Below are 24815 nucleotides of genomic sequence, written 5' to 3'. Positions count from 1 at the left end.
GATGTGGAGAAATGGGAACCCTCTTGCACTGTTGGTGGGAATGCAAACTGGGGCAGCTGCTCTGGAAAACAGTGTGGAGGTTCCTCAAAAAATTAAAAATAGATCTACCCTATGACCCAGCAATAGCACTGCTAGGAATTTACCCAGGGAATACAGGAGTGGTGATGCACTGGTGCACTTATACCCCAATGTTTATAGCAGCACTTTCAACAACAGCCAAATTATGGAAAGAGCCTAAATGTCCACCAACTGACGAATGGATAAAGAAGATGTGGTTTATGTATACAAAGGAATACTACTAGGCAATGAGAAAGAATGAAATCTGGCCATTTGCAGCAATATGGATGGAACTGGAGGGTATTGTGCTAAGTGAAATAAGTCAGGCAGAGAAAGACAGATACCATATTTTTTCACTCTTATGTAGATCCTGAGAAACTTAATAGAAGACCAGGTGGGGAGGGGAAGTGGGGGGAAAGTTAGAGAGGGAGGGAGGCAAACCATAAGAGACTCTTAAATGCAGAGAACAAACTGAGGGTGGATGGGGGGTGGGGGAGAGGGGAAAATTGGTGATGGGCACTGAGAAAGGCACCTTTTGGGATGAGCACTGGGTGTTGTATGGAAACCAGTTTGACAATAAATTATATATATATAAAAGCTCAGTGGTTTAAGACAGCAATATTAATTTATTACCTGCAATGGAGAATTGTGCCCTGCCTCCCAAATTCATATGTTGAAGCCCTTAATCCCCCAGTGTGACTGTATTTGGAGATGGGGCCTTTAAAGAAGTTACTAAAGGTAAGTGAGGTAATAGGGTGGGGCCCTAATCCAATAGGACTTGTGTCCTTATAAGAGGAGGAAGAGACAAGAAGAATGTGTGTGTACAGAGGAAAGACCATGTGGGGACACAGCAAGAGAGTGGCCATCTGCAGCCAAGGAGGCCTCAGGAGAAACCAAACCTGTCAACACCTTGATCTTAGACTTCACAGCTGTGACAAATGAATTTCTGCTAAGCCCCCTAGTCTGTGGCATTTTGTTCTAATAGCCCTAGAAGAATAATACATTATTTCTTATGGTTTCTGTGGGTCAGGAATTCATGAGCAGTTCAGCTGGGTGGTCCTGGATCTGTGACCAGGTCTCTCGGTCCAGTATTGGCTGGGGCTGCAGTCTCATCCAAAGGCTTGACTGCGGCTGGAGGATTCACATCCATGGTGGTTCACTCCCACAGCTGGGAAGCTGGTGGTGGGTGTTGGCTGGGGCCTTAGTGCCTCTCCCCCCTGGGCCTAATAAAACCATTTTCATTCATCCCCCACCAACGAAACCCTTTTCTTCAGTTTAGTTATGTGTTAAATATATCATAAGAAGAAATGTGATAGCCTTTTTTTGTCACCTATCAGAATTTTGGGATCGTAAATCAAAGAAATTAAGTCGAGAATAAGTCCATGCTTAGTAATTGTGAGGTCCTTCTCAGATCCCCCTTGAGAAATGAAGGATTTCCCCCCAGCCATTGGGGATCTGCCAGGCGATGACCCTCAACGATTAGCCAGAACAGCCCTTGGCTGAATAGAGTTGTCTTGTCTCAGGTTAACCCCCTCCCAGGAGAGCTATCATCTAATGACTGGCTGATGTAAGTGGAGAAACGCCTGGCTCCTTCACCCCAACTTGGGACAGCCCTGAGGAGCGTCCCCCTCCCCCTCACTGGTTTTAGCGTTCCCCGTGGGTCTGCTGAAGACCTTGTCGAGACTGTACTGCATTTCAGCTTCTCCCTCAGGCCCTTCCGCCTCCTTCCTTTCTCTCCCAAGCATTGATCCTAAGAGTGCTTCCTAATAAACATCCTGCACATTCATTTCTGTCTAGAGTCAGCCTCTCAGGGAACATGAACTGCAGCGGCCACCTTTTTGGGAAATTACTCTCTGAGAAGTCCGCCATCTCAATGAGACTCCTCACATAGAGACAAATGAACTTCTAGACTCCAGGATGCTGTGTTCAGCTGCAGACGCAGCTGTGGAAACCCAGTGGTAAGACGTGTATGTAGTCGATCTCACAATGGGCCCACAGCCTCCACCTCTTCCCACGTCTATGCTCTCCACAGTGTGACTTTGTCACTTCTGCCTTGTTCTGTTGGCCAAAGCAAGTGAAAAACCCAGCCCAGCTTCAAGGGCAGAGGAAACAGATTCTGTCTCGGGTAGGGGTCCGTATACCAGATCTACACCTAGGCATCATGAAGACTTGTATATGAGTCCGTGTCTCCTGGAATCATGTCACTGCCATAAGAACAACTTGGGATAGCCTCCTGGGGGAGCAGAGACCACACGGAACAGAGGTGAGACATTCCAGCTGGAACCACCCTGGCCCTACCAGATGCCAAGTGACCTGGTAAGTGACCGCAGACGTGTAAGCACAGCCAAGACCAGAAGGGTGCCCAAGCCAAAGTGAGGACCCACAGAATTGTGAGCCAAATAGACGGTTGCCATCTTACATTTTGGGGAGGTTTGTTATGGCAACAGAAGAGCTGATACAGCACGCGATCGTGTCGGATACAGGAGTCAACCAGGCAAGAGAAGAAGAGACCCCAGGCTGCAGCAGATACCTTGGGTTCCTTGTCATTGGCTTAGGAACTGACTCTGCTTCTAGGGACTCTGACCCAAGACACAGGTCAAGGGTGAAATTCCTAGAAGAAAAAGAGGGAGAGCACAGGAATAACTGTTGTGGAAAGGGCACCGGAGAAGTACTGAGCCCTCTCGTACCCTCATATCAAGTTGCCAACGCAACGGAAGACGGTTCTTCCACCGGTCCAAGACAAACACCTCCCACCACCCAAGGAATCTCACCCATTTCCTTCATAAGAGCGGAACCGAATGCTCGCCTTTTCCCTTCTGTCGTTAACCACTTCCCTCCTACTGACTCTGTCCCGATTAGTGCTTACATCTATTCCCATTTGTAGGAAGAAACCATCACCTCCATTCTAACAGCAACAGCCCTCTCTCCTCCCCTTCAAAGTCAGGACTCTTGAGTTATCTACATGAGAGACTTTTACTTCTTCACCTCTTTGTCATTCAACCCACGTTCAGTGGCTTACACGCTTGACCACAGTATTCTTGTCAGTGTTGTTAGTGACCTCAGTCCTTACATTCTAGGCCAGTCTACTGCATTTGGTGTCACTGGTCACTCCTCCAAACGCATGAAACACATTCCTTTTGCTTCTGTGTGTGCCTACTTTTCTGCCTCATTTCAAGGCAATTCGGAATCCTTTCCCTTTATTTGTTCCTTAAATGTCCATGTTTTTCTGGCTGTCTTCTCACCTACCATATGTTTTTGTGGATTATTTCATCTATGATCATGGCATGAATTACCATTCCTATTCTGATAATTTTCAATCTTTAAAAAAATTTTTTTAATGTTTTTTTATTTTTATTTTATTTTATTTTTTTTTTGAGAGAGAGAGAGAAAAAGCATGAGCAGGGGTGGGGCCGAGAGAGAAGGAGACAAAGAATCTGAAGCAGGCTCCAGGCTCTGAGATGTCAGCACAGAGCCCGACGTGGAGCTCAAACCTACGAACTCTGAGATCATGTCCTGAGCCGAAGTCAGACGCTCAACCGACTGAGCCACCCAGGCGCCCCATGATGATTTTCAATCTTAATTTCTAGCTCCAGATGCACATATCCAACTGCCCTTTGGATACCTCCTCTTGAATGTTCCACGGACACCTTATTATACCACCACCCGAACATACAAACGTGTGCCTATATACACGCGTGCACCCCACACGTGCATGCACACACACACAGCCTGCTCCTCCTCCTCCCCTGTTCCCTACCCCAGCAAGTGCAACTCCCATTCGTTCAGTTTCCTAAGGCAGAACTTCTGGAGTCATCCTTGATTCTACTCCCCCCCCCCCCCCCCCCCCGGTTAATCAATCATGGCCTTCTAAATTCTTTCCAATTCAACCTCTTAAATAGCTCTTTACTTATTAACACCGGTCCACTTCTTTCCACCATCAGCTACCACCGGGCCCAGATGATTGCGCCCCATGTCTCATCTGAGCCCCTGTGCGACTCAATTTCAATCTCATTTCCACACCCACCCACCCAGAGCATCCAAAAAGGCAAAGCTGATTATTGCTCTTGTCTGCTGAAAAAAATGTCCGCTTCCTTTCTCTGGGATCGGTTCTTCCACTCACTCAGACTAGACTGGGTGTTTTCTCCTGTAATAACAACACAGGTTCTATCAAACTCTCATAACTATTCACCTGTCTGCACCCCTCAGATAGACGACTTTCCCGCCTGTGTGCAATGAGCCATTAGCTATTTCTTGAAGCCCTCCAGTGTACAATGTGCTGTTAATCAAGCAGTGAGTAGAGCAAACACGGCCCTGCCTCACGCGAGCGTCTCACACATTTGTCACCTGTTCCCCCTTCCTGCGCACAGTTTCTGGCACATAGCAGTTGCTTACTAAGTATGTGTCGAATAAATAAATAATAAAAATGAGTGCTATCTAGGGGGCGTCTGGGTGGCTCAGTCGATTCAGCATCCAACTCTTGATTTTGGCTCAGGTCACGATCTCACGGTTGTGAGATCGAGCCCCACGTCGGGCTCTGCGCTGACAGCGTGGAGGCTGCTTGGGATTCTCTCTGACCCTCTCTCTCCACTCCACCTCCCTCTCAAGATAAATTAATAAACATTAAAAAAAATGAGTGCTATCTACTAAAGACTAACTAATTGCCTTTATCTCCATTCCAATTTTAGAGTAAGATTCATGGGAACACATTTTGTAAAATGGATCTTCAGGGTCAGTGTTTACAGAAAGTGCCTTTTTGTTCCAAAGGGCAGAGACAAATTATTTCTAAATATTTTTAGGCTGACAGAGTCATTAAGCGACTCACATTCCTCCAATGAAGATTATGCTGGTAGCCAATTATTGAAATCAGCCGAGCTCTTAAGGAACTTAGCACATAAAGACGATTGACACAGTTCAATGATAAAGAAGCACATTTTACATGAACTTCAAATGACCATCAGCCCTCCTGCTAAGGGTCTGCTCAAAGCAGAACAGACCCAGCAAGCAGCGGCTGTGGAGGCCGTGAGCAGGAGCTCCCAGACGCCTTGGGTGACAAAGGTTACAGATGCAATCAGGCCTGTCCCATGTCAGGGAGCCAGTGGGGACTCTGTCTTCCAATTTTGAAATGTATCATTTCACAACGTAAGTGGAGAGCCTCTGGCGATCACCCTGATTTTCTGAAGCTCAAACTATATAAACGCTGTAGTCTTGTCTGAATCACTTTTTAAAAAAGAATTAGATGGGGGCGCCTGGGTGGCCTAGCCGGATAAGTGTCTGACTTCAGCTCAGGTCATGATCTCGTGGTTCCTGAGTTCGAGCCCCACGTCGGGCTCTGTGCTGACAGCTCGGAGACTGGAGCCTGTTTCAGATTCTGTGTCTCCCTCTCTCTCTGCCCCTCCCCTGCCACTCATGCTCTGTCTCTCTCTCTCTCTCTCAAAAATAAACATTAAAAAATTGTAGTGAAATATACACAATATAAAATTTATCATCTTAACCATTTTAATTTAAGAGTCCAACTCAATGGTAGTGGTTTTTTAAAAAAATTTTTTTAATGTTTATTTATTTTTGAGACAATGCGAGAGACAGAGTGCAAGCAGGGGAGGTACAGACAGAGGGAGACACAGAATCCGAAGCGGGCTCCAGGCTCCGAGCTGTCAGCCCAGAGCCCGACGCGGGGCTCGAACTCATGAACCGTGAGATCATGACCTGAGCTGAAGTCGGACGCTTAACCCACTGAGCCACCCGGGCGCCCCAATGATAGTGGTTTTAAGCGCATTCACACTGTTGTGCAACCAGCACCCCCATCATCTCCAAAACTTTTCATTCCCATACTGGAACTCTGTCCCCATGAAACGCTAACTCCCCATTCCTCCCCGCCCAGCCCCTGGCAGTTACCGTTCTATTTTCTGTGTCTATGAATCTGACTACTCTGGGGACCTCATGCACGTGGAATCACACAGGACTTGTCCTTTTGTGGCTGACTTACTTCACTCAGCATCGTGTCCTCAGGGCTCATCCGGGTTGTGGCAGGTGTCAGCATTGCCTTCCATTTTAAGGCTAAGATCCCCTTGTACGGAATGACCACATCTTGTCTCTCAGGACGTTTGGATGATTGCTGAAACATCGCTGAAATGTCACACGTGCCATCAGCCACGTGTGGGGAATCGCGGGCCCTGACCGGGGCACGCATCACTGAGCGTGGAAGACAGCTGAAGACACTTCCTCTCTGGCCCCGGAACGACCTGGGAAATCCCAGAAGGACCCCGGCCTGTGGGCCTCAACCATGGGCTTCTTGGTTTTCCAGTCAATGTCCCAGGAAAAAAACTGGCATTGGCCCAAGAGCGCCCTCTGGATTCTCTCCTACTTAAACTCGGAAAGGCCGGCACAAAACTTCTGCAATCAGGATCGCCGCCAGTGACCTAAACTGAAAATAACGGTTTTCTCTTCAAATCTCTGCCTCTTCCTAAACGGGGCCGTGCTATCAGGCATCACTAGTCAACGCGGAGAAACCGGTATTTTGAGACTTTGGCCTCTCTGCTGGTCACTTCTGTCTTTAGTCCTCCTCCTGCTCCCGGCCCCCACGGGCTCCCTCTGTCCCAGATCTCCTGTGTTAAATGCCCAGGAGACCCTTTCTAGATCGTCTCTCGCTCCCGCCCAAGAACCTGGGGGACCTTCCTCCGAGCGCCATAGCTCTCCGGGGCCAAGCCCTGCAGCCTGCCTCATCTGGGCTGTTCCTCTGCTTCCTCGGCTTCCCGTCTCCAGCCCACCTCCTAGTCTGCTGCTAGGTTCTGGACCCTCGGAGAGGGCCCGCGGCCCCGCTCCTTCTCTGTGCTGCAGTCGCCCTCATTCCTGCCCAAGTCACGGCGAATTTTCTTCTCTGGAAAGCTCTCCCTTCACCTCCCCGCCTCTCATTTAAACCCTCCCAGTTACACAAGGCTCAGCTCACTGCTGCCACTGCACTGGGGCCTTCATGGCCCTTATCAGACAACAGCATTTCCCTTCTCCCCTCCTCTAGAGTGGATTATTTGCCTACTCTCCGTCCCCACTAGACCTCCTTTCTGCTTTTACTTAACGGCTTTATCTGAGCGTTCTTCTTCTTTTTTTTTTTAAGTTTATTTTTTGAGAGAGAGAGAGAGAGAGAGAAAGTGCCGTGGGGGAGAGGCAGAGAGAGAGGGAGAATCCCGAGCAGGCGCCACTCTCAGCGCAGAGACCGACGCGGGGCTCGAACTCGCAGACCGACGCGGGGCTCGAACTCGCAAACCGTGAGGTCATGACCTGAGCTGAAGTCGGACGCTTAACGGCCTGAGCCACCCAGGCGGCCCTGGTGGAGTGTTCTTCTGTTCCCGGTAAGACTGGAAGCCCGAGAAGGCAGAAATAATACATTGCATTTTATCCCTCGGCACCCGGAACAATACTCTGCTAAGGGTACGCTCGTAAAGTCATCACCAAAAGAACCAGGAGAACAGTGATGGTATCTTCTCTGCATGACAGACCCATGTTGGCGCCCCAAAGAGAACAACCCCAGTGGTTGGGTTGTGTCCCCCCAAACAGCTACGGAGAAGGCTTCCGCTCCGATGCCCGTGAGCGTGACCCCGTTTGGAAATAAGGTCTTTGCAGGCGTGACGAAGTAAAGACGAGCCGGAGCACGGCTGGGCCCTAATCCAGGATGAAGGGCGGCCCTACAAGAAGGGGGAAACGTGGACACGTGTAGACACAGGGCCCACAGCCACGTGAAGACCGAGGCAGAGGCTGGTGTGATGCGGCCACAAGCCAAGAAAAGCTGGGGCTCTCGGAAGCCTGAAGAGTCGAGGGAGGGTCATCCCCGCTAGAGACTTCGCAGGGAGCAGGGTCCTGCCCCAACCAGGACTTCAGACCGCCAGCCTCAGGCGCGGTGAGACAAGAGCTTCCTGTTTGCGTAAGCCACCCACCCCCCGAGTTCATGCGCTTCGTTACAGCGGCCCCAGGGAACGAATCCAGCAACCGAATACAACAGTTCCACCCACATAGACGGACTCCGGACACGCTTCTCGCACCCTTGCTGGGCCCAGGAATAACACTGAGGATGGACGTGCCTTCTACGAGCCAGGGTTGGAGGGCGTCTCCACGCTTGGGGCCACCGTGCTGCTGGCGAGGGCCCGCGTCCCGCCACTAGGCCGGCTTCTCCCGCCGGGGTCCACTAGCCCCCCTCCTCGGGAGGGTGCAGGGGCCCCGGGCTCCCCCCCCCCCCCCCCGAAAGCCTCACCTTTGCCAGCACGCTCCCCAAGCCAAATGCTGCCAACCTTGAAATCTTAACACTCGACAATAAAACTTCAATTCGAAAAGCCTGTTGCTTTGCCTATGGCTTCTCCCTCGGGTTTCCCAATCAGGATAAATTCAAATAAAGCTCTTAAGGGCTGATTTTTGTTCGTTGGTTGGTTGGTTTTTAAAGAAGCTGAGGCAAGAAACACTTTCCGGTCACGCCGCAGGCATGACCACTGTCCATTTAATTTTCGTTTGCCCGCTGTGCCCTCAGCAGTTTTTGTTGTCGTTGTCGTTGTTTTTCCTCAGCCTGCGATTTATGATAAAATATACCAGAAAGGTCGGGGGTGCACAGCCTTGACTTCGGCTACGTTCAGCCAGACTCTGCCCTCCCTCCCGACGCCTGGCGGCCCGGCCCACGGACTTACGGTTCTGGAGGAAGCATGGCGCGTGGGTGATGCTGATGGAGGCCCGGCTGTGCTCTGGAAGGAGGATGGGCAGTACCTCTGGCCTGTGTCCGGAGGGGAAGTGGAGGCATAGATGCGATTTTCCAGTCGCTCAGGCTCATGCTTGTAGGATTCGAGAGGAAACGTGTGCTGCTTGGCCGCTTGGGTGGGTGTCGACGGAGAGGAGGAGAGGCCTGAGGCTGAGGAGGAGACCAGAAGAGCTGTTAGGAGTCTGGCTGAGACAGAAGAAGGCAAGAGAAGGGCTCTTCCACTTCTAAGAGCCCCAAATCTCAAATGGCAAGAATCTAAATTATTAAATTCTGAATGTTGGGGACAAGCTCGTATCAACGTATTTTTTTTTTTTTTTAATGATTAGTTTTGAGAGACAGAGAGACAGAGGTGAGCAGGGGAGGGGCAGAGAGAGAGGGAGACACAGACTCCGCAGCAGGCTCCGGGCCTCGAGCTGTCAGCACAGAGCCCTGACGCGGGGCTCGAACCCACGAGTCGAAGTCGGACGCTCAACCGACTGAACCACCCAGGTGCCCCTTTATCAACGTACTCCTCCCCTGCAGAGCGTGTGGCCAGAGCACACGGAGTGGAACCAGGGTAGGGAAGTTCATAAAGTAGGCCACAGAGACAAAGGTCGACGTTGCGGAAGTCACGTGACGACTAAGAACCACACGAAACGTGCGATGACCGTCAAAATGCACAACCTAAATCTTGCCACCGTGAGTTTGCGGAGGCGAGAGTTGGCCACGAGGGTGAATGCTGAGGGGACGCGGGAGGAGGAGCGGGCCTGGGAAGGGGCCTCGCAAAGTGACAAAGTGAAAAGTCACATGGATAGGGACGAGCGGGAAGCAGATGCGGAGTGGGGGGGGGGGCGGCAAAGAATTGCGGGGAGACCGTCCACTTCAACAGGGTGTGTGCAATCCAGGGGCCTGCCTCGGGCGGGCAGCCATCACTCCCGTCTAGCTGACCGTGCCATAAATCATCGTTGGGGCTATGCGTGTCCCCCAAATAGCTGTGTGGAAGTCTGAACCCCCGGCACTTGTGAATGTGACCTTATTTGGAAAGAGGGTCTTTGCAGATGCCATCAGGTTACAATGAGGTCACGCTGGAGTAGGCTGGGCTCTTAACCCGACGGGACCGGTGTCCTTATAAGAGGAGAAGCCATAGAAATGGACACACACTCAGAGGAGAAGCCAGGTGACGAGAGAGGCAGAGACCGAAGTGATGCATCCCTAGGCCAAGGAGCACCAAGCCCCCTCGGCGACCAGAAGCTAAAAGAGGCACCAGAGGTCGCTACCCAGGGTCTCAGAGGGAGCACGGCCCTGCTGACACCTTGGCTTCAGCCCAAACGTTAAGCCACACAAGACAAAGCAAGGACGTCGGGAGACGGAGCCCGAGGGTTACCTGCCGTGTCCCGCGTTCCAGACCCCTCTGCTCACACAGAGACACGTGTGCTCCCTTCTCTGCTTCCGTCCTCGCTCCCCAGAGGGGCCTCCCACTCCTCAGGAGTCAGTTCAACCGACCTCCTTTTCCTGACGCCACGGCCTGTGGCTTCTCGCTCCCCCGGACCCAGGAGCACGTCGTATCTGTGCAGCACGTGACCAGGGAACGAGAAGATATTTCCCGCTAAAGCCAAGTGTGAAACCGCGTCAGTCTTCTGTCCCCAACAGAAGCCGCCCTTTGTCTGTGGGGCAGGGGCTCTGGGCCACACTGCTGGGTCCCCACAGCAGCCAGCGCCGGCCTGGTGAGGGGAAGGAAGGTTCCTGGAAGACGCTTGCCCCAGCAGGCAAGGCGGGACAAGAGAGCACGAAGGGCCTAAGGCTCCAGCTCAGCTCGCGTCTTCTCTGCCTCCCCGAGCCCAGAGAGTGTGGGGGGCACGTAGGTCCCTGGTGGGCATTTCGGAAGGAATCCGTCGAAGGAGGAGCGTCGTCTTCTAGGGAGCCGCTCTTCCCGCGAAGCCATCCCGAGTGGGAAGGCCCGCTCCAGGCGGACCCCCGGGAGGCAGGTGACGGCAGGAGACAGAACACTCTAGCACCCACGGGTTTGTGGGTCTCAACTTAAGGCACAAAAAGGCCTCCAACAGGACAGCCCCCGACTCTTAAAAACAAAAGCTTTCCCCCAGAGGCCATGAGAAGCCAGGCTTGCTACGAGGCGGGGCTGGGGGTGGGGGAGGAAGGGGAGAGAGGATGAAGCACGGGGGATCTGGGGGGTCTCCAGCTGGTGGGGGGCAGGGGGAGACGGGAAGGGTCCGGCAGGCAGGGGGAGACAGGGGCCGCCTGGCCCAGGTCTTCTCTAGCGTCACGGCTCCATCGCTCCCCGGCGATGCCCGCAGAGCGGCGAGGGACGAGGATGCCAGCCAGGGGGCTCCAGGGGGTGCGCCTGGGTCATCAGAGGGCTCGGCTGGGGAGCAGCGGAGGGGGCTGCTTTGTGGAGCCCCGCCTCCCCGGGCTGGTGGCGCGTCCTTCCCTGGCTCTTCCAGCGAGAGTCCTCAGCTGGCCCGCCAGCCCGGCCCGTCACAGCGTGGCCCAGAACAGGCCAGTTCCCACGGCACCGTCGAGCAGGGAATTCTGTGTTCTGTGCTCCCAATGCTCCCCCGGCCGCTGGACACAGAGGCCCCCCCCACCCTCGCCGGTGCTTTCCGAGGCCAAGTGCTGGAGACCCAACAGAGGCGCGGAGAGGGACGGGGGGCCGTTGGGACTCCAGGCTGGGGCCACCAACCACGTTCTAACAGCCTGTGAGAGGCCCTCCCGCGAAGCCCCTGTAGGGGTCTTGGCTTTCCGCGTGAAGGAGGGACAGGCCCAGCGACGCCCAGCACCCCTGGGTGCCGAAGCACCCGTGTCTGTCCGAACACAGGGCACAATCCAGACCAGCCCCTCCATCTGGCCTGTGACTTTCCTCCCAGATCCGGCTCATACTGGCTCAAACCACACCTACAGAGGAGTGTTCAGAGGCACGGACAAATCATGTACCTCTGTGGAGGCGCTTTGGCAACATCTAGCAAAGCTACACATGCACATGCTCCTTGGCCCAGCAGTCTGCTTCTGGGATTTCCTTCCACAGACGTACGGGCAGAATTGCTAAACGGCGAGCGTGTGGGGTCCTTCGTGACAGTGGTGCTTTTATTTTTTTATTATTTTTTTAAATGCTTATTTATTTTTGACAGAGAGAGACAGAGCATGAGCAGGGGAGGGACAGACAGAGAGGGAGACACAGAATCCGAAACAGGTTCCAGGCTCTCAGCCGTCAGCACAGAGCCTGACATGGGGCTCGAGCTCACGGACCGTGAGATCATGACCTGAGCCGAAGTCGGACGCTTAACCGACCCAGCCACCCAGGCGCGCCCCATACAGTGGTGCTTTGGAAAGCAGGGACTGGAGGGCCGCCTGGGTGGCTCAGTCCCTTGAGCATCAGACTCTCGATTGTGGCTCAGGTCACGATCCCAGGGCCTTGGGATCAAGCCCCGGGTCAGGATCCACACAGTGTAGACCCTGCTTAAGATTCTCTCTCTCCCCCTCTAAAAATAAATAAGTAAACAAACAAACAAAATTACGCAAAAATTAAAAATTAAAATACAATACAATAAAACAAAATAAAATAAAGTAAAAGCAGAGATTGGAGACGCAGGTGCTCCTGGGTGGGAAGAGGCTAACGCGATGACCGCATATCCACAGGGATGGCCATGGCTCCCCGACAGGGCACGACGAGCTTCCTCATCCTTACCTCGGAGACGCGGCGGCAAGTGAGAAGGCAAACCCCAGAGCCATCCGTAGAGAATGAAACCATTTCTAGTCCCAGAAAAGGGGACGGGAATGTATATACGTATCTGTCCGCGTGTGTGGAGTGTCTGGGGAAGGCTGTGAAAGCCCTGGAGGCGGGAACGGCTGGCAGAAAACACCGTCACAGCGCACCCTTTGTCATTTTACAACTTTCGTATCACGTGGATGTGTCCTCTATTCAGAAAATTACTTTCTCCAGCCCCGATTCTGCTTTTGAGCCAAGAGGCTGGCTAACACCGAATGTAAGCGTCTCCTGCCCCCTGCCCTGATCCCAGCTGCCCCCCACCAGCCCTGAGGGGAGGTCTGTGTCCCCACCTACATGAAAGCACTCCGAGGGCGGGACTGGGCGCGCGCTCTCTCTCTCTCTCTCTGTCTGCAAGAAGCTCTCCCATTTACAACATTCTTCAGGGATCAGGCCCAGTCACCATGAAGGAAGGGACAGTCATAGCTGGTAGAATTCCTTGCGAGCTCTTTGGATCTAGAATGTTCATTCCTACGTGTGAATAATTAAAGAGAACAAGACTGAGCAGCTTGCCACCTAAGAGGGCTCTTGAGAGCACAAATGGCGGCTCCCGCTTCTCCTGTGGCTCGGCCCCTGTGGGCCGTCCCCACGTGAGTCCTGGAAGGGTCCTAAGCCCACGCTGACCGAGGGCAGGAAGGACGGCGGAGAAGACACGCAGCCCTAGACACAACCTTGCTGCACTGTCTGCGGTGAGGAGACGATGGGTGGGCTTCCCATCTGGTGGCGGGAGCGACTGGTTTCTGGGGGAAGGGTGTGATTCTCCGTGCCCCCCAAGACAGCCCCTCTCACCGAAATCTTTCCAAGTTCAAAGGATCCTTCCACCTTGCCACCAGGCCTCCTCTCAGAGTGGGTGGTCTTGCTGCCGAAGACAGAAGGATGCTCTGGACTCTGGGGGGAGGGGGGCGCGGGGAGAGAATGACCCTTCCGGAAAGTGGGGCTTCACAGGCCGGCAGGCAGGAGAACTTAGAAAGCACTGGGTGTGGCAGAGAAGTGAGAGGCGGGTGGGAGGGAAGGGGGTCCCGGAGGAGAGTGGGCTTGGGGCTCTGCGGGATTCCTCCCACGGGGTGGCCTGGGGTAGGCAAGGGCAGGCCTCGTCCAAACGTATTTCTCTTCCGCCCCAGCCGGCAAGAGCGGAGACATGCGAGGCGGGTAGAGAGGAGACTTCTAGTCGCTTCTCTGCTGTTTCGCCCGGGGAAGGGAGGGGGCATCCTACGAAGGAAGGCGGGGCGGTTCTGCATAGACGAATCCAGCCGCACGCGACAGAATCAGGACGGTCCTCACCGAAAGAATCCTAGCCAGGGGGAATCGGCAGTGAGGGAGTCCTAAACTTGTCCCTCTTTTGTCGACCGGTGTCACAATTTATCAACAAAGAGGAGAGTGGGGCCGTGCTGCCACAATGCCCCAGTATCCTGGAAATCGACCAACGTCTCTCCCAATCACAGGGCAAACTGCCAGAGCGCGATCATTCAGGAAGGCCACGGTCTACCCAGCCGGCTGCCGGGGGCCAGGCCCGTGCAGGCGCGGAGGAGGGGGCAGGTTCCCGTGAAGCAGACGACTCCCACCTTTGAGACCCGCTTGGGGAAACTGGGGCGACACCACACCGAAGCCCAAACCAGGCACGCCCCGTGGTGAGCCCTGGAGTGAAAAGCGTGTAACGCTAACCCAGGAGGGGCTCGGAGAAAGGGCGGGAAAGCCCGGCGGAGACACCAGGAGGGAGCCGGGCCCGCGCCTCGGAAAATAAAACACATCTGCCCCCGATCAGGCGACTTTCCGAAGGGCCCAGACAAGACCGGGCTGTGGCCACGGTACCCAGGGCACAGATAGGTTTCCCCCGTTGTGCTCTTCTGAGAAGGCTTTCCTTCTTTCTTCTGCTTCTTAAGGACTTTGTTTAGAGCTGCCGTCGGCCTCCGAGAGCGAACAATGCCTTTGATTTTCCTGGGGCGGCAGCCAGGATAAGTGAATAGGCACACTGAGCCAACAGAAATGGCTCCTGGCAGCCATGCAAGACATCAGGCAAGTGGCTCCAGACACCAGGGAGCCATGAGCTGGTGACTTCACAGGGCCAGGCCGTAATGGCATGAGCTACGTCTAGAGAGGCGGGGGAGGAGACAGAACAGCGGTGCTCCCGGGAGCAAGACGGCAGGGGTCTGCGGAAGGACAGCAATGCGGGAGGAAGGAGGAGGCCCTTGTGCAAGTCAAGGCCCTTGAGCAAACCAAGCCCTTGTGTCGGGAAACATAAACCAGGTAGACCAGATGGCTGCGTGCTGGGCGCGGGCACATGTGCCCCCTTCCCCCTGCCCTTGGGCAGCGCACGGTCTGAATAACAAGAGAGAGGAGAAAATTCATCTTGTTCCTGATCTTAAACGTCCTCGCTGACCGCTGTCTCAGGAGAAGAGCAAATATTCAATATGCATCGGATGGGAGACTCGCTTATATGCAGTTTTTAAAAAAATTATTATTTTTTAACCTCTATTCATTTTTGAGAGAGAGAGCGCGCGCGTGGGGAAAGGGCGGGGAGAGAGGGAGACACAGAATCCGAAACGGGCTCCGAGCTCCACGCTGTCAGTGCAGAGCCCGACGCGGGGCTCAAACTCATGAACCGCAAGATCGTGACCTGGGCCGAAGTCGCCCGCTTAACCGACTGAGCCACCCAGGTGCCCCGCGAATCTGGGTTTTCTGAAGTTCCCCAGGTGGTTCAGTGGCCAGACAAGTTCTGAACCATTAATTGAATATAGACTCCTCACTCTGTAGGTAAGAAACTTCTAGAAGAAGTTCTTCCCATTCTTTGTGGCCATGTGGCATTCTTTGTGGCCAGGGCCTCAGCTCTCTCTCCCAGTCTCTCTCTCTCATAGCTCTCTTCTTCAAGAGGGGAAGTTCTCTTCTGAGTCCCAAGCCCCCTGCCTGGTCTCTGAGGGAAATCATTCTTCCCACCGTCAACGGCAGTCTCATGCAGATGACCCTGAATTATGCCTCATCTCTGGTCACCAGGTGTTCCTTCAGCCACTGGACAGTGCTCCCAGGGCCCTTCCCCTTTTCAGCTCTTGCTCCAAATGTTCCAGAATCACTCATTTCCTAAAAGACCCTTTCCTGAGATCCTCCCCACCTCACCCACCCCAGCCGGGTCCCCCCCTCTCTCTTAGGGGTAAAGTTTCCAGACTATCGTCTCAGGACTGGCCTAGGATCTCCTTACAAACCAACGGCTTTGGCCCTGGCCATCCTTGACTTTACTCTCAATTCACATGTCGACTGGAAGTCGGGTTTTAGACTGCAAGTTTTGCGTATAGACTCCAAGAATCTGTTTTGCAATCTTTTATCATTGAAACTATTCAAAATATGTTGGAGGCTGTCTAGAGTCATTTGGGAATCAAAGCGTTATGGTAATCCAGTGGGTGAAAAATTCTTTCTCTAAAGAAAACACAAAATTCTTTTAGGACATTTTCTGAGGTTCTTATTCGCCTAGAAGGAATCCAGGAAAAACTAGTTTTACACGGCTGTGCACACCCAATAGGGGTCTGGACCTAGGTATTAGGTAATGGAGTGGGCTCAAGCATGTTGATAGTTGCATAGGTAAACTGGAAAAGGACACAAAATGAAAACAGGGACTGACTCTAGATCAGTCCCTACAGTGTGGTCCCTACAGCCTCTGGTGTTGCCCTGGCCTTTAGAAGAGCTGCGCCCTCAGGGGCGCCTGGGTGGCTCAGTCGGTCGAGCGTCCGACTTCGGCTCAGGTCATGATCTCGCGGTTTGTGAGTTCAAGTCCCACGTCGGGCTCTGTGCTGACAGCTCAGAGCCTGGAGCCTGCTTCGGATTCTTTGCCCCTTCTGTCTCTGTCCCTCCCCCACTCACACTCTGTGTGTGTGTGTGTCTCTCTCTCTCTCTCTCAAAAATAAACATTAAAAAAAGAAAAGAAAAAGAGCTGTGCCCTCTTCACACGCATCTGCAGGTCCGAGGTCTGCTTCGTGAACCCAAAATATAACCCTTGCTACTTTAGCAAAGCATAGGTGCCTTTTGATGTTGAAGCTAAAAAGTCAATCCTTGGGGAAAGGAAGAGAGAAAAAAAATTCCTCAGTTGCTTTGCAAGAGGGAGAGATTCTAGAACAATCCACCTCCCATCTAAAACAGATTCTGAAAAGCAGGTCGCTAAGGATTTGCCAACGAAGGGGCAATAGCTACGCGGGTCCCTTCTGCCGACGATCTTTGTGGAATCGTGAAAGCAACAGGTGTTTGATACTGTGTACATTGATTGGGCTGCATGTGACAGAATCAGGATAGTCCCCACCAAAAGAATCCCAGCCAGGGGAATCGGCGCTGAGGGACCTCAGCAGACAAACATCCCGTGGCCTCATTGTACAGTGGAGGAAACGCAGGCCCTGAGAGGTGAAGTGTCAGGCCCGAGGGCAGCAGCTAGGTCGGAAGCTGGACCACGCAGAGCCATCACTTGGGTCTCTAGACCCCCAGCCCGGGGCTGTGAGAGCTTTTGGACACCGGCTTCGCACCCATGGAGTCCCAGGGAGGAGACCATCTGTGTCAGCGAGAGGAAAGAGCAGGCGTTCGCCCAGGAGGACAGCAGGTGCGCGGGGTCAGAGGTGGGAGGGTGAGACCCAAGAGTACCCCTGGGACCCACAATGCTGCACGCGGGCTCTCACTGGCCGGCCCCAGGCTCTTCCTTCCGTGTCCACCAGCTGCCCCCATCCCTCTGGCAGGCTGCCCAGAAGGAGTGGATAGCGACAAGCCGTGGCCAGGACATACTGGATGTGGGGCAGGAGGAGCTGAGGTTCCTTCCTGGGTCAGTATGGTGACCGTCACTTCCTGAGAGCACACAGGAGAAGAACACTAATTCAGTAAGAGAGCCGTGGAGTCGCCAGGTGCCCAGTGGGCAGGGGGAAGGCTGTCTGGCATTGGCCAGAGGTGGGACTGGAATGTTTCCGGGCAGGAGCCCCCCCCCCCCCCCCCCCCACCCTGCCCTGCCCTGCTCGGACGCGCTCCTAGGTCAGGACTCCATTTCCGCGCAAGTTCAGATGAGTCTTTCTAACCTCCATTTCTCCAAGATGCCTGTTTACTGCAGTGCTGTTCCGGCCAATTGTTCCGGCAAAGCCAGCCTGTCCCGGGCGCGCGGTGTCACCATGATGTAAAACAGCAGATCCGGCAGAACTCTGCCGATTTGGGAGCACAGGGAGGGTCGAGGCCCCCAGGCCCCGAAAGCAACCAGTAGCTATGTCCGCTGAGGGACCCTCACGGGGAGAAGAGGGAGCCAGAAGATGGGGTGGAAAATCAGCGTGGATAACCAAATCAGGGGAAGCCAGCGACCACGCCTAACCAGGACCCCGGCACGTGGAAGCTTCCAGAGCGGGCTCTGAGAATCAGAATCTTTACCTTGAGTTTTTCCTACACTTTCCATGATTTGGGCCTCTTAAAAAAAAAGTTTCTCATTTTGAGAGAGAGGGCAAGCGGGGGAGGGGCAGAGAGAGAGAGGGAGACAGAATCCCACGCAGGCTGTCAGCGCAGAGCCCAACGCGGGGCTCGAGCTCGTGAACCGCGAGGGCATAACCCGAGCTGAAATCAAGAGTCGGATGTTGAACTGACCCAGCCCCCCGGGCGCCCCACAGTTTGGGCCTTTTGAATCGAAGCGGTACCCCTGATGAGAGCTCCTCCCTCCCACAGACCGTGGGCTCAGGCTGCTGGCGACGTGTGCCCCTGCCAGCTACGCTCGAAGCCCCACCTCGGAGTGTCCCCAGGCTGTTTAACCTTACCCTCGAGGGCGCTCCCAGATCCCCCCCTGCCTCCACGCTCTGGACCCAATAGCAGCGACAAGGGGATGTGGGTACCTAGAAAGTGCTCTGAGCCACTGTCCCCTCCCTGAGGGACGTCTCGGGTGGTTCCCAGATGTCTAAGACACTCTGTTCTACCAGGCGTGATGGCATTCGGGCCTTGGGAGCACGCTTCCCAGACCTCGGCTTTGGAGGCCATGTGCAGCGAAGCGGGACGGGGAGGCAGAGGCTGGGGGCCGGGAGACGGTCTGTGGGTGAGCGACTCCGGCCCGGCAGTCGCCTGCCCGCTGGGTCTCCGGGCAGGCCAGGTGGTGGCCAGCAGCCAGCTGTGGGCATTCCCTCCCTGGGGTGCTGGCTGCAGCCGGCTGCCACGGGACTCCGACCGGGGCTCTCCTGTGGGTCTGTTGACTCAACATATCACCTGACACCACACGCCGGGCCCTCTGGGTGTGAGGTGCCAGTGAGACCGGACGGGTGTGCGCGAGGCCAGGGAGGCCTCAGGCCGGGAAGGCATCCAGGCTGCCTCTGTGGCCGGTGCTGGTTTCTATGGTGCTGCTCTGGACTCTCCTCATTCAGCTCATGAAGAAAGGGACCGCGGGCCATACTGGGTATCTGTTCCCAGGGAAGAATGGGTAGATTCCCCGTGAAGGGGGAAGAGGGGAGGAAGGAAAGCCGCAGAGAGAAGGGAGTCAAGCATCTCACGCTGACAACACGTTTCGGCGTCTCTTTCTTCTTTAAAAGTTTTATTTATTTTTCAGAGAGAGAGAGAGAGAGAGAGACACAGCGTGAGCAGGGGAGGGGCAGAGAGAGGGGGAAACACAGAATCCAAAGCAGGCTCCAGGCTCTGAGCTGTCAGCACAGAGTTCAACGCGGGGCTCGAACTCACCAAGCGCAAGATCATGACCTGAGCCAAAGTGGGACGCTTAACCGACTGAGCCACCCAGGCGCCCCTCGGCTGTGTCCTTTTAGAGGCAATCCAGAACCTCAGGCCTGGGATTTGCCTCTGCCTTCAACAATCCAACAACAACACGTCAGCAGTTCTGGGAGTTTAGGGCCATGAGCAAAGCTGACGGCATCACCCCTCGGTTTTTCTTTGTGTTTAGTAGAGAGGTAACAAGGCGACCAGAGGGAATGAGGAAAAGCACTCTTTCTGGGGATCCCAGAATCCCTCACCTTCCAGTGTCTGACTTACATCGACCACAAGTGCCCAAGCCTGTTTTATGGGTAGGAGAAGCCAGCCTCCTATGTATAGGGCTTTGGGGTTTGGAAGGTCCCTTGACCCCTTCCAAATACCTGACCTACTCAACCAGTCTCTCTGGTGACCCAGCCTCCCCTTTCTCCAGGTTGTTTTTACATGAAAGACTCTAGGTCCTGTTCATCATGGCCAACCTGCTGAAGGCTGACCTGGATGACAGTTCCCTACAAATGACCCCAAGGAGATGCGGTCACTGGGGACATGAGTGAAGGGAAGAAGGACAGGTCCAGGATCTCCAGACTCAGTCGTAGCCAGATAGTACATTTTCTCTCTTCCTAATTTTCTCTCTGGAGCTCCCCCCGCTGGGTTTCTAGAACTGGGGTATGAGAAATGATATCAGAACCCTGTGCCTAGGGGAGCAAGTTTTTCTCTCTTTACTTTCTGATTCACTCCACAGCTTTAGCATCGATTGTTGGCTAAGTTCATCTTTTGTAAAGCTGCTTTCTCGAGATCACTGGTGACCAAGCGTCATCCTAGGATCAAGCTAACTTATTCCTCCTGTTTATGCACCTTACATGTTCCACCATCACAACTTATAGTATGCTGTAATTACTCCTTTACATATCCTGTCTCCTCCACTAAGCATGATCGGTAGTGAATTTTATTTACCATCGTTTCCCCAGCTCGGTACACAATCCCTATTCCGTAAGTACTCATAGGGCTACGTGGCACACCTTAGTTCCACAAAACGCCCGATGAGCACAGTTCATAAAAGAACACATGGATGAGTTGGATTTCATTAAAATTTAAAACGTAAGCTCTTCGGGGCGCCTGGGTGGCTCAGTCCGTTAAGCGTTGGACTTTGGCTCAGGTCACGATCTTGCGATCTGTGGGTTCGAGCCCCGCGTCGGGCTCTGTGCTGACAGCCTGGAGCCTGGATCCTGCTTCAGCTTCTGTGTCTCCCTCTCTCTCTCCCCCTCCCCCCACTTGTGTTCTGTCTGTCTCTCTCTCTCTCTCTCAAAAAATAAACATTAAAAAATAAATAAATAAAACGTAAGCCCTTCAAAAGATACTGTTAGGAAAATGAGACAAGATAAGCGACAGGGAGAAAGTATTTGCAAATCATATGTGCTAAAGAATTTGTATCCAGAATATATAAAGAACGCTCGAAACTCAATAACAAGAGAACAAATGGTTCTATAAAAAAAAGTGAACAGAAGGCTAAGGTTAAGACAGATACTTCCCCAGAGAAGGCATACAGATGACAAATATGTGTGCTGAAAGACACTTGGCATCATTAACCGTCAGTCATTAGGGATAAGCACATTATAGCAACGAGATGTCCCTGAGCACCACGAGATGAGCTACATTCTTTCTAAAACCGACAATACAAAGTGTTGGCAAGGATGTGGAGCCACGGGAACTCCCATGAATTGCTGGTGGGAACGCAAAATAGTGCAGTCGGTTTGGAAAACAGTTGGACAGTTGCTCACGAAGTCACATGTACATATACCATAGAGCCCCACAAGGCCACTCTAGAAGAAGTAAAAACTCGTGTTCATACAAAACTGGGATGCAAACGCTTATAGTGGTTTTGCTCATAGTTGCCTCCAGCTGGAAACAATCCCCAAAGTCCTTCAACTGGTGAATTAATAAACAAGCTGGTGCATCCAAACGGTGGAACATTCCTCAGTAATAAAAAGGAAAGGACCATTGAGATATAAAGCATCAGGGACGCATCTCTGATGCATTTTGCTAAGTGAAAGAAGGCTATATGCTAAATTTCACCATCTAAATAGAAATTATAGGGGCAAAAGCAAAATTATAGGGGAAAGGAAAATTATAGGTTGACGGGGGTTGGGGATGTGGGAAGAAGTTGACCATAGAGGGGCACGAGGGAATTTTGGGGGGTGACAGAACTGTTCTATATCTCAGTGGTGGTGTTGAGTATTCAATTACATATATTTGTCAAGACTCACAGAACCGCGCACTTAAGAGGGGTGGATTTTACTGTATGTAAACTATATGTCAGTAAACTTGACCGTAAAAACATTGACTGCTAAAAAAAAAAAAAGATCTCTAACGTGATTTTGAGGGGGGCTGTCTATGCAGCCCGGACTAATGTCATTTCCCCTGGGCCTTGAGGGAAAGATGGGTAGGACAGGGCTGTGCTGTGACGCAGACAGGGTAGGGGTGCGATGTAGACACGGGCGGGGCTGGAATGCAGACCTGGGTAGGGGTGTGACGTAGATACGGGTAGGGGTGTGACAGACATGGGTAGGGCTGGGATGCACTCACAGGTAGGGCCGGGAGGCCGACTCCGAAACATTACTGTAGAAGTGGGGCCTTGGCAGTGTGATGTAAGCCTGTTCAATTAAAAACAGCAGCTACGATCCCCCCTCCCTCTGGCCGGAAGATTATTTTGGGAGACAGGACGGAGCGACCACTGCTGTGCAGGGGAGAGGAGTGAGGTCTGGGCTCTGGGAGCCCCCGAGCTGGCCAGCCTGTGCCCTCCTGGCCCCTTGGGAAGGGGAGCAGGTGAGGAGAGTTCAAAGGTCACTGTGGAGGAAGGGAGGAGAGCTCCCAGAGAGTGTGCGGGGAGAAGGGGGTGGAGGGAGGCCTGGCGGTCAGGCTCACCAAGCCTCACGTTCGCGGCCTCCGGACAGGCACGGCTGAGTGGTGCCCAGAGCCGCAGCCATGGCCTTGGACATGTCGGTGAGTGGTCATCGTCTCCACGGGGCTCCTGGCATCGGCCTGAGCCCACAGACCGTGGAAGGTTCTGCACAACTGTGTCACCACCGGGGCTTTCTCCATTCTAGAACATTACGGTAAAATTAGGACTTTGCTGTTTTTTAAAGACCTCCGTGCTAAGCACACGAATAGTTATGAATATCCGAGAAACAGGTTAGTAAAACTTGGCGAATAAACTACCTTATTCATCAGAACCATTTTTAAAAATTTATTTGTATTGTGAAATGCAAAGAACATCAAATTCGCCATCTTAACTATTTTTAAGTGATCACGTGGCATTAAATACGTTCACACCGTAGTGCAACCATCAGCACCATCCGTCTCCAGAACTTTCCGTTGTCCCAAACTGAAGCTCCATCCCTACTAAACACTAACCCCCATCCCCCCCACCCCCAGCCCCCCCACCCCGCCACTTTCTGTGTCTATGACTCTGACCCCTCCCGGGACCTCACGCACGTGGAGTCACCCGGTGTTTCTCCTTTTGTGACTGGCTTTCGTCACTCAGCATGATGCCCTCAAGGTTTATCCATGTTGTAGCAGCTGTAGGGATTTATTCCTTTTTTTTTTTTTTTTTAATGTTTGTTTATTTTTGAGACAGAGAGCGCGCGCGTGCAAGCACGACACCCCCGCTTGGTCCGAAGATTCTGTGTGTGCGATGCCGGGCCGCGGTCACAGGACCCCGCGTGGGTCACCAGGCCTGCAGCGGGAGGGAGTCCAGGGAGATGTCAGACATTCCTTGCCTTCCCGCGGCCAAGTTTCCGATGCGCTATCTGAGAAGCCTTGCCAAGGGTAATGTGACATTTACATGACTCCCGGTGAGGCTGCCGGCAGTGACATAACTGGAGGGAGGGACGGTTGGGGGTGTGTCCCCCGGGCAGCAAGCCTGCAGCTGGGCACACAGTCCGCTGACTCGGTGTTGTGTAAATTAAAGCAGCGATCACCTGGTCGCCCGTGTCACGGCTGACCCTACTCCCCTGTGACCACATCACGAAGCTAGTCACCTCCACGTGGGGTTCTCTTTGGCCTGCCTTTTCCCAAGAAAGCCATCTGAGGAGAGACCTCTCATCTTTCCCTGGCGGGGGGGGGGGGGGTGACACAAATCCCATAGCGGGAGTTATTCTGAGGGGTCCCCGGAGAGGATAAACCCCCCGGCAGCGGGTGTCTGTGACAGGAGTCACCGAGCTCACCGGGGGCTCCCGAGGGCCAGCGTGGAGGGGCCTGCAGATGCCCTGGTGGGAAACGCAGCCCCTGCCCTCTCTCAGCCTATTCTGTGAGGAACTTCCGTGGCAGACCCCAGCCCCGCCGTTCACCAGCGCTGCTCACTTCGGACCTGAGCCTCAGCTTAGCCATTGGTGAAACGGGCAAATAAAAAACCAGCTCCTGAACGGGACCCTCCCCCGGAGAGCAGGGCACCTTAGCTTCCAAGGTGCGCTGAAAGCTGCTTCTCCGCACGGTGGTCTGAGCAGAAGCTGCCAGGCCGGGTGCCAGCCTGACCCTCAGCCCACTGCGCAGGGCACCCCTGGCCAGCAGACCCCCGGGGGCTCGAGTGCCAGGTGGACGGGCGGAAACCGCGGGCCCCGCCTCCTGTAGACTTAGCACCGCAAGAACAGTGTGGAGCTCATCCGGCAGAGGAGGAGGACCCCGCTCTGCGCACACAGCACCCCAGCCCTCGCGGGGTCTGAGGCCGTGGGCCTGATGCCAGAACGAGGGCCCCGTGTGGCCTCTGCTAGGGTCTCCCGGTGGTCGGGCCTCACGTCGGGGTCTCCCGCCCCGCGCCTGCCGGGGCTGCGGGAGCCTCACAGACCTCCTCCTTCCCTCCCTTCCTCCTTCCTCTTGACCGTCTGTAGTGAGGCTCTGACATGCCGCAGCCTCAGCTAACGGTGCCCTCAGAGACCCCTCCTGCCCACCCGGGGACTTCTCACCGCCACGTGCAGCCCGGGCAGCTCCTGGCCCCGATGACAGGCTGCGGGGCTGGGCGCCGGCTCAGGACCGTATTGGGGATACGGTGGCCAAGGCTGGTCTGGCGATCCGGGCAAACCGGAAGGTAGGGGGCTTCCCAGGGACAAAGCCGGGGCCTTTGCTGCGGTGGTCACCTGCTCTGCAGGCCTGGGCCTCCGGCCACTCAGGACAAGGGCCTCTTTTCCTCGCCTAAATATCGTACGGCCAAGAGAAAAGCATCAGCCTCCGTTATGAAAGGTGACAGACGCTCCCCTCAACCTCCCATCCGTCGTGGACCCTCGAAAATGCAGGGTCTTAGGTTTTAAACCCCCCAGGGAGAAAAGTAGGTTGGAGACCCAGGTGAGGGCGGAGCTGGGGCAGACCCCCCCCCAAGTCAGAATAAGCACAGCTGCAGGGATGGGGGGAGGGGAGCAAGCCCGTTGCCGGCCCCCGGGCTCGCCAGTGCCCCAGCTGAGGCCACCCCTTCTCTGACCTCCACCCACCTCCGCTGCACCCCAGCTTGTCTCCTGTTGACAGCCACGAAGGCTGACCTGAGTTGTAGCGAGAAATTCTCGGGGAGCCGAACGAACAGTTACACTGAGGGCGAGCCTGCCGTCG

General features: G+C 54.1%; 1 protein-coding gene across 4 annotated transcripts in view; it reads right to left on the bottom strand.

Moving 5' to 3' along the window:
• Positions 1-24815, bottom strand: part of PRKAG2 (protein kinase AMP-activated non-catalytic subunit gamma 2) — a 258651-nt gene that overhangs the window by 89474 nt on the left and 144362 nt on the right. For all 4 annotated transcript variants that reach the window (XM_086685881.1, XM_086685892.1, XM_086685901.1 and 1 more), the window contains one exon: positions 8721-8938. In XM_086685881.1, coding sequence (XP_086542007.1) covers positions 8721-8938 — 218 coding nt within the window. The remainder of the gene's footprint in view (positions 1-8720; positions 8939-24815) is intronic.

The sequence above is a fragment of the Puma concolor genome, chromosome A2, assembly GCF_028749965.1.
Source record: "Puma concolor isolate L17-30 chromosome A2, mPumCon1.1.hap2, whole genome shotgun sequence".
In the NCBI taxonomy this organism is placed as follows: domain Eukaryota; kingdom Metazoa; phylum Chordata; class Mammalia; order Carnivora; family Felidae; genus Puma; species Puma concolor.
This window is presented reverse-complemented; position numbering and strand designations above follow the sequence as displayed.